Source organism: Scyliorhinus canicula, chromosome 6, assembly GCF_902713615.1.
Source record: "Scyliorhinus canicula chromosome 6, sScyCan1.1, whole genome shotgun sequence".
Lineage (NCBI taxonomy): Eukaryota > Metazoa > Chordata > Chondrichthyes > Carcharhiniformes > Scyliorhinidae > Scyliorhinus > Scyliorhinus canicula.
The window spans coordinates 217,187,292-217,197,119 of record NC_052151.1 but is presented as its reverse complement, the minus strand read 5'-3'; the positions used below and the strand labels follow the sequence as shown (position 1 = coordinate 217,197,119).

Genomic DNA, 9,828 nt, shown 5'->3' with positions numbered 1-9,828 from the left:
TGTGAGCACAAAGGGAAAAAAGGACAGTTCAGGAAGGTACAATTAATATGAACATATTGAATGTTGAAGCATTCCATCCAGTAGATGTCCCTGCTCCTCCTATTTGTGATATCTTTGCAGACCCTCAGGAGAGCAATACACAGGATTTTACCGAGCTGGGAGTGGAAAGTGCAGCTTCCCAAGCAGCATTCTGCATTTTAATGGCTTCGTTAGTACAGTTTACATGTTTGTTTCTGTTTGCCTGGAGCACAGGCGAACAGTGAGTGGATTTATCAAAGTCACTAGTGTTTTTAAATAAAGGTTAAATGTGTCAAATCTCTTTGGCTCCCCAGCCTAAATGAGCGGCACAGCGGTCAGCACTGCTGCCTCACAGCTCCAGGGGTACCACGTTCAATTCCGGCCTCCGGTGACTGTCTGCGCGGAGTCTGCATGTTCTCCCTGTGGCTGCGTTTCCTCCGGGTGCTCCGGTTTCCTCCCACAGCCCAAAGATGTGCAGGTTAGGTGGATTAGGAAATATCGGCGACCTGAACGGCGGAGAAGACAGGCAGCAACACAGGAGTAACGTTTTGAAGAAGGAACTGACCGCTATGAAGGAAGCGAACACGACGGATTTCCAGGTGGTGATGAAGAAGATGGTGACGGAAGCGATAGCCACCCTTCAGCACAAGATAGAGGGCCTGGGATGGAAGGTGGAGGCCCAGGAGAACACGCTCCTGGACCAGAGGAAGGCATCAACGGACCGCAGCGACAGCATGGTGGCTTTGGAGACCGAGATGAAGAAGATGGCTCCTCTGCCAGAGGAGTTTGAGGGGAGGGACCCGACTGGGCAATCTAGTTGGGAGGGAAGGCTTTCCAAATCCCCCAGAGAGGGAGAGGGCACACAGGTAGCTCCGGCCTAAACCCAATACTGGGGAGCAACCAAGGGCGATAATTGCAAAGATGCGCCGATTCCAGGAATGGGGAAAAATCCTGAGGTGGGCCCGACAGGCAAAATCATGGTCGTGGGAAGGGCACAGAGTCAGTGTCGACCAGGACAGTGGGGTGGACTTGGCAAAAAAATGGTGCCGAATTCAACAGAGCGAAATCGGCGCTCTACAAAAAAGGGGTGCGATTCGGCATGCTAATTCTGGGCAAACTCTGGGTAACATACAAGAGGAAGGAACATTACTTCGGCACTCTGGCGGAGGCCGATGAGTTCATTAAAATGAACAGCCTGGAGGGAGAGCAGATGTGGCAGCGGTGAAAGCGGCAGGGGAGGACGGAGCGGAAAGAAAGACTGTAACATGGACTATGTTTTTGCGCGGGACTGCTGACTCGTTTTCCTGTTCGTCCCCTTTCTCACTTTGCAGATGGGAAACAGGAAAGAGGAGCGAGAATAGGGGAAGCAGGCAAGTGGGAGGGGTAGGGGGTGGAGAGGGGTAGGTAAAACAGGGCCAGGTCGAGACCAGCACTAGGAGGGGAGCCACCTGACTAGCGAGGAGGGTTTGCACGGGAAGGCAGGCAGTAAGAGAAGCCGCGGGCATCTCTCAGGGGAGAGGAAGCGTCTGGCCAAAGGGGGGGGGGGTGGGGGAGAGGGCAGAAGGGGGAAGAACACTGGGGGGGGGGGGGGTGGGGGGTGGGTGGCAGAGTGATGGGGGCCGCGGGGGGGTAAGGAAGGGGGGGACAAAGACGGGGGGATGCACAGAGCAGAAAGGGAACAAAAAGACAGATAAGGCTCGGCAACGGGACAGACACAGGACTCGACGGGCATGGAGCAGAGCGAGGAACCAAGGTGGCTTTGCAAGCTACCACCAGGGTGGGCCCCTGGGCAATGGGAGACCTCGTAGTGCACGGGACACCCACGTGGCAGACACGTAACTAGAGGCCGTGTTGGGTGCCCCCTGGGCAACGGGAGACCCCGGAATGCAGGGACACGTCCACCAGGTAAGTACATTTGATCCTGCAGGATGGGGGGGATTGTTATCTGGAACGTAATGGGACTTAATGGCCCGGGGAAAAGATCCACAGTCTTCGCCCACCTGAGAAGCCTGAAGGCCGACATAATCTACCTACCGGAGGCACACCTGAGGGAGAAGGACCGACTGCTGGTAAGGAAGGGCTGGGTGGGACAGATGTACCATTTGTGCTACGGGAGGTGGGCTAGGGGAGTAGCCATACTGATCAGCAAGAGGGCGATGTATATGGAGACCAAGATGGTTACGTACCCATTGGGATGGTACATCATGGTCAGCGGTATCCTGGCAGGAGACCGGTGGTACTGGTAAATGTGTACACTCCCAACTGGGACAACACAGAATTTATAAAAAAGAACATGGCGGAAATCCCCAACAACGACACACACCGACTGATTATGGGGGTGGGGGGGGGGGAGGTGCGGGGGGGCGACATTATCTGTACAGGACCCACTGGCTAATCGATCAAATACCAGAACGGGGAGAAAGACAGGCATGGCTAGGAAGTTGGGAATATTCATGGAGCAGATGGGTTCGGTGGACCTATGGAGGCTCCTACACTCGTTCTTTTCGCAGGTACACAAGATATATACCCGCATCGACTCATTTGCAGTGGGGAACTCGGTGCTTCAAGGAATTAAAGGAGCGGAATACTCTGCGATCGTCATCTCCGACCACGCTCCACAATACATGGATGTGCCCAGCGCCCCACATAGAGGCTGGACACGGACCTCCTGGCCCACAATGCCTTCTGCCAGAAAACATCGCGGGCCATGGGCAATTATGTTATTAACAACCAGAACGGGGAGGCCTCACCATCCACATTCTGGGAGGCACTAAACGTCATAATTAGAGGAGAGATAATAGCCTACCATGGCAAGCAGAGATAGGGAAGAGAGGGCGGTCAGGCAACAGCTGGTCGACTCCATCTTCGAGGTCGACAGAAAGTACTCCGAGGCCCCGACCATAGAGCTGCTGCAGGAGATGAAAAGGCGACAAATGGACTTTAACCTTCTATCCACCGGGAAAGCAGTGCACCAAATCCGTCTAACACGGGGGACCGTCTATGAACACGGGGACAAGGCTGGCCGCCGATTGGATCATCAGATGAGAAAGCAGGCAGCCACGAGGGAAATAGCATAGTTAAAGAATAACAGAGTCAGACTGATAGCAGAACCAAAAAAAGGTCAATCAAGCATTCGAGAGCTTCTACCGAGGACTGTACATCTCCAAACCCCATGGTGGGCACGTGGGGGTGAACCAATTCCTCGATGGACTGGAGCTGCTAGTTGTGGGGGAAGACAGATGCCGGGGAGGGGTGGGTCTGGAAGCATGAATAGATCTCGTACAAACCATGGAGAGCATCAGCTCCATGCAGGCGGTGAAAGAACCGGGACCCGACAGTTTCCCGGCAGACTTCTATAAAAAAGTTCCACCAGTCCTGGCCCCACACCTCAGGGACATAAGAACATAAGAACATAAGAACTAGGAGCAGGAGTAGGCCATCTGGCCCCTCGAGCCTGCTCCGCCATTCAATTAGATCATGGCTGATCTTTTGTGGACTCAGCTCCACTTTCCGGCCCGAACACCATGACCCTTAATCCCTTTATTCTTCAAAAAACTATATATCTTTACCTTAAAAACATGCAATGAAGGAACCTCAACTGCTTCACTGGGCAAGGAATTCCATAGATTCACAACCCTTTGGGTGAAGAAGTGCCTCCTAAACTCAGTTCTAAATCTACTTCCCCTTATTTTGAGGCTATGCCCCTCTATTTTCCTCGGATAGTGATGACCAACACTCGTGGGCATAGCTTTTTTTTAATTTAGAGAACCCAATCAGTTTTTCCAATTAAGGGGAAGTTTGGCGTGGCCAATACACCTCCGCTGCACATCATTGGGTTGTGGGGGAGAAACCCACGCAAACACGGGAAGAATGTGCAAAATCCACACGGACAGTGACCCAGGACCGGGATTCGAACCTGGGACCTCGACGCTGTGAAGCAACAGGGCTAACCAACTGCACCACCGTGCTTCCCTGTAGACTGTCTGTAGACTCGCTGGCAAGGGGCACTCTGCCACTTATGCTAGCGCAGGACAGGCCACAATCTCACTTATACCCAAAAAGAATAACAGTGAGAAGTCTTACAACACCAGGTTAAAGTCCAACAGGTTTGTTTCAAACACGGGCTTTCGGAGCATTGCTCCTTCCTCAGGTGAATGGAGGAAGGAGCTGTGCTACGAAAGCTCGTGTTTGAAACAAACCTGTTGGACTTTATCCTGGTTTTGTAAGACTTCTTACTGTGCTCACCCCAGTCCAACGCCTGCATCTCCACAAAAAGGATAAAGACAGGACGGAATGAGGATCATATAGACCCATTACATTGCTAAATGTAGACGTGAAAATACTCGTCAAGACCTTGGCCAAAAGGCTGGAAAGCTGCGTATCAGAGATGGGCGCAGAGGACCAAACGGGCTTTGTCAAGGGAAGGCAACTCACTGCGAACCTGAGGCGGCTGCAGAACGTAATAATGATGCCCCACCTACCTCTTCAGGGAGAGAACACCAGAGGCGATCGTCTCTCTGGATGCAGAGAAGGCCTTCGACAGAGTCGAATGGAAGTAACTCCTCGCGGTACTGGAACGGTTTAGGCTAGTGGGTTTCACCACCTCGGTGAGTCCCTTATACAACGTTCGAACCAACACCACAAGCTCTGAATACTTCCAGCTACAAAGAGGCACAAGGCAGGAATGTCCATTGTCCCCGTTCTTGTTCGCGCTAGCAATCGAATCCCTGGCGATAGCCTTGTGGGATGCGGAAAGCTGGAAAGGCATCCAAAGGGGAGTCAGACAGCATAGGGTTTCACTCTAAGCGGATGACATGCTCCTGTACGTCTCAAAGCCACAGGAGGGACTGAAAGCAGCCATGCAGATCCAGAAAGAGTTCGGAACCTTCTCAGGGTACAAACTCAACCTGGGCAAAAGTGAGGCCTTCCCAGTGAGCTCAAATGGAGGAGGGACTGAGCAGTATGGGCTCCCGTTCAAAACAGCACAGAACAGATTCCGATACCTGGATATCCAGGTAGCCAGAGACTGGAACCTGACCAGCCTGGTGGAGGAAATCCACCTACAGAGGTGGGACCCACTCCCAATCTCCCTGGCGGGGAGAGTGCAGACCATCAAGACCAACGTGCTGCCGAGGTTCCTCTTCCTGTTTTGATCCACACCGTGATTCATCCCCAAGGCTTGTTTCCAAACTTAGACAGTTTAATCTTGGCGCCTATGTGTGTATGTGGGGGGGGGGGGGGGGGTGATCCCGAGAGTTCCCAAACCGACACTGCAAAGCGGAAAATAGAATGTGGCTTGTCATTACCAAACCTGCAGGGCCACCACTGGGCAGCAACAGCGGAACCACTGAGGGGATGGGTAAACGAACTCAACTCATAGTGGGTGTGGATGGAGGAAGCCTCCTGCAAGGGGATGATCCTCCGGGCTTTGGGCACTCCCATTACCCTAATAACAGATCAAGCCCAGTGGTGGCGACCACACTGAAAACGTGGGCCCAATGAAGGTAGCACTTCATGCTGACAAGGATGTCCACACGGCGCCAATCTGCGGAAATCACATCCCCCTCCCCTCCGCCGGCCATGCTAGACACCTCCTTCAGGAAATGGAGATAGGACGGCGGCACATTGACAGTTTGGGACTATTATGTAGGGCACAGACTAGTGGCACTGGACGAACTGACGGAGGAGTGGGAATTGCTGACTGAACAGGAAATGAAACATCTACAAAGAAAGCACTTCCTCCGCAAAGGGCCAGTTGGATACCCCGGGGTCCCAGAGACGAGATTACGAGGGGACCTGATGAATACACACAGTAAAGAAAGGAGACTCTGTTGGAAAATGTATGGAAAGTTTCTGGACAGAGCCCAAACACCACTGGACTGTACCGGACGGAAATGGGAGGACGAACAGGGGACAGAAGCGGGGTGGGACTCTGAAGCGAAGGGACAACGCCAACCCCATCCTGCACAAGAATCAGCCTAATGCAGCGCAAAGTGGTGCGAACAGAGCACAGCTGACCAGAACCAGAATGAGCAGGTTCTTCCCAGAGGGCGAGGACAAATGTGAGCAGTGCAGTGCAGTGGGATGAGAAAAATGGCAGCCATGATTGAATGGCGGAGCGGACTCGCTGTGCCGAGTTGCCTAATTCAGTTCCTATGTCTTTTGGTCTTATGGTCTGAAAATAAGTAGTCAGTGAGCTGAGGTAATGATTGGTGAATTCGACTCAAGATGAGGTAAGTCATAGATTTTGCTGATGGCGAGTTTACGGAGGGTAGAACGTGGGAGGGCGGACAGAATTCCATTGGCATCCTCGTGTCTGGAGAAAACAATGGAATGGACGAGGGTTTGTGAAGCTGCTGGGCTGACACAGGAAGGGTATCAGGTGACGTTACGGAGGTGAATAAAAGCTCAATGTCCACTTGCTGACCAATCAGAACTCTCCTCTCTTAAAATAACGTGGCATTCAACTTCACCTGGTAATCTTGTGAAATCTGACCATAGCGAACGGGATGCTTCAACATTTCTCTTTTTTCACCAATATGCATTACTAAATGTGTAAAATGTATCTATAAATATATCGATGGGCGATCTCCCTGCCTGTGTTATTAGCTGTTTGAGGTTTTGAATCCTCCAGGCCCTTTCTTTTCCTTCCTCCGGTGGTCCCCTCCTGCTCTGTAGATTGGATCATTCAGCTGCTTTCAATATTATCGTTTATTAATCAAATTAATAATTGATGTTACTGGATATTTCACCGCGCTCTTCAACTGGTCTCTGAATTGGGACTGAGTCACCACATAAATAAATGTGTTTGTGCAGCAACTTAAATTCCGCAGCGTATTTCCAATTCTTCCGAAGGTATAATAAGAATCATCATCTAACCCATCTGCAGCACCAAAAAAACATAAAAGGTACACCGACCACAGAAGTATGAAGCTGCCGGATATACTGAAGAGTAGAACAATAGACTTCCTTCTGCTCTCCATCTCTGGGTCACTCTGATTCTCTCCCTTGCTCTGGCCCCTCAGTGCCTTACGGACTCGACTGGTCACTAAAATGTGTCTGACTGTCAGAGCGTTAAACAACAGAATTAACCCGAATGGTATAAGTGGGGATAAAGCCTTTTCAAACATTCTGAATCCAATCCATCTCGGGTCAGTAAAATAGCTTGGCTTATTGACACAGCGCATTGGTACATTGTCAATGATCTTCGCAGGTTCGAATCGAAAGTACATTGGAATGCTTTTTAAACAGAGCAAACTACCAGTTGTTGCTAGAACCACCTCCGCAGTTTTCTTGGTACAATATTTACATTTCAGCTTCTGCCAACAAATGGCAACAAATCGATCAAATGTGAAAGCGACGGTGAACCAGACAGAACAGTCTAGGGCTGCACGGTTAAGAACATATTGAACCTTGCACACAGAGGTGATCCACAGGAAAGTTAACTGGAAATAACTAACATTGATTCGCCTGGTAATAACCTCAGTTATAATGACCAGGAGATCCGCCGTTGCCATTGCCACCAGGTATTGAGTGGTGCAGGTGGAGAGGCCACTGTTTCCGCGGGACAGGATTACGATTGCCATTCCGTTAACTGAAGGATGAAGAAGACAGAATAGAATAGAAATTATTGACAGTAATTCTCCCTTTCTGAGCATAGGCTGCATGGAATTTAACATCAATATATTGTGGTAAGAGGCTATTCAAACTCAACCATTACCTTCCAAAACGCAGATTACCACTTTACCCCCGCCAAGCAAAAATTAACAACCAAATGATTCTCAGGAACAGCCTTGGGAAAGGAGATTAATCACAGCCATAAAGTGCTGTCATTACTTGGAGTAAGATTAAGATGATTCCCCACATTGAATACAATTCTAGAGTGACAGAATGTTTAAGAACCGCATATCTCTGCAGTTGAGTGTTGACTCCAGTTAACAACCCACACTTGGTGCAATTTTATATTGACAAATACTAATGCATGGTCGCTGGGGTCAGGTCTTCTGCTCCAGTTAGTCAGTCACATTCTGCATAATGTACGTCAATGGTCAAACTTGGTAAGATGAAGTTTCCAGGTTTGAGGTTTGATTCAACAGGATACCACATTGTGCTGAATGAAATCACTTTAGAACACAGAGAGCCTTTGAGCTCGAAAATGTATGCAGTATATAATTGCAGAAATTATTCAGGAAACCATAGAAATATACCTTACTGTAACGGCGAGTGTATGACAATAATAATTTGATCAAATTGAACATGATCATTTACATGATAATACCACAAACAAGCTCATGCGTAGATTTATTGTGCATTATGGACTTTAATCACTTACCAGGAACACCAACTATGGCAAGAATCATATAGAATATTTTCATGATCCAATCAGTTGGTTGATGCATTTTCTGTGTGAAGTGAATCCGTTCCTTGATCCAGCAGACAGTGCCTCTGAAGTAAGATGTGAGGTGGTACATTCCCAAAACACTAACTTTATACATTTGTGTATCTCCAAGGAGATAGTGACGTTTCAATATTGTTCAAATCGTTTTTTTTTTTCAACTTTAGACTAATTACAACACCTGCGTTAATTCCCAGTTGTGAATAGGCGAGGCTCTGAGACTTAATTAAACAACAACCTACCTCATAAACTGCTCAAGTATGATTACATTAAATCATAAATTATAATTGGAAGCTGTGTTAAACAGGGGTAGAAATGTTCCTTGATCTCATATCGTTTCAGAGATGACATTCACTCTGACTGACCATTCACAAATTAAATCATTAATGTCAGAGTGTTCCTTCAGATACTCTGTACTCTGGAATGTGGCTGTTCTATTTAGCTGGGGCAATTCGATTCGATAATTAATTGAAAGAAAATATCACAGAATGTTTGTAAATCTGCAGTTGGCCATTTGGGGTATCTGTACAGCGGGGGTTCCCTGCAAGATCAACTCAGCTAATCGCAATTCCCCGTCTCCTCGACATTGTGCTGCAAACCGCCTCTCCTGTTACTTATTCAATTTGCTTCTGATGAGAATCTGGCTTCACCACAGTCTCCGACTGCACATTTCAGATACTAACCATGTGCCCTGTTAAACTGTGTTTCTCTCATTCAGCCGTTCATTCTATGGCCAATCACATTAACCCTGTGTCCTTGGTTTCTCGACACGTCTGCCTTTGTGAATATCTCTCTGTACCGTTAAACCGGTACTATTCTGAACACTCAAATTTCTCCTCAACTTTCTCTTCTCCAAGTTGCCCAATTCCAGTTTCTCCAATCCCTCCACGGTAACGGAAGATCAGCTCCACGGGAAATTTATTTCATCAACATTCTGCACTACTTCTGAAACCCACGCTTTATTCCTCAAGTCGTGTCCAGAATGAGACAGAATTTTCAATCTGCCTCAACTATGTTCAGATCAGAGCAACATAGGTTCCACATTCCAACTCTTTAAACATAGAAACATACATAGAAAATAGAAGCAGGAGGAGGCCATTCGGCCCTTCGAATCTGCTCCCCCTGTTCTTCGTGGAGTTGTAAGGGTGTGTCACAATGCATCCATGAATGCTGAGGGACATTAGCAGCAGCAGAATTCTATTCAACTGCAATCTGCAACCTCATAGTGCGGCATATCCCCCACTCTACCATTACCTCCAATTCAGGGCATCAACCCTGACTCAATGAAGAGTGCAGGAGACCATGCCAGGAACAACATCAGGCACACCGAAAAATGAGGTGTCAACCTGGTGAAGTTACAAGGCAAGTTTAATTGTGTGCCACACAGCATAAGCAGTAAGTAATAGACACAGCTA

At 48.7% G+C, this 9,828-nt stretch overlaps 1 protein-coding gene across 1 annotated transcript; it reads right to left on the bottom strand.

Annotated features, from left to right (window-relative positions):
* Positions 1–6,722: 6,722 nt before the first annotated feature.
* On the bottom strand, positions 6,723–7,604 carry LOC119968017 (probable G-protein coupled receptor 139). The gene has a single exon (XM_038801119.1). The coding sequence runs from the start codon at positions 7,602–7,604 to the stop codon at positions 6,723–6,725; it is 882 nt and encodes a 293-aa protein (XP_038657047.1).
* Between the last annotated feature and the right edge of the window lie 2,224 nt (positions 7,605–9,828).

Excerpts from the sequence above, each read along its gene's own strand:
- LOC119968017 (XM_038801119.1), bottom strand. The coding sequence starts at position 7,604 with ATGGCAATCGTAATCCTGTCCCGCGGAAACAGTGGCCTCTCCACCTGC.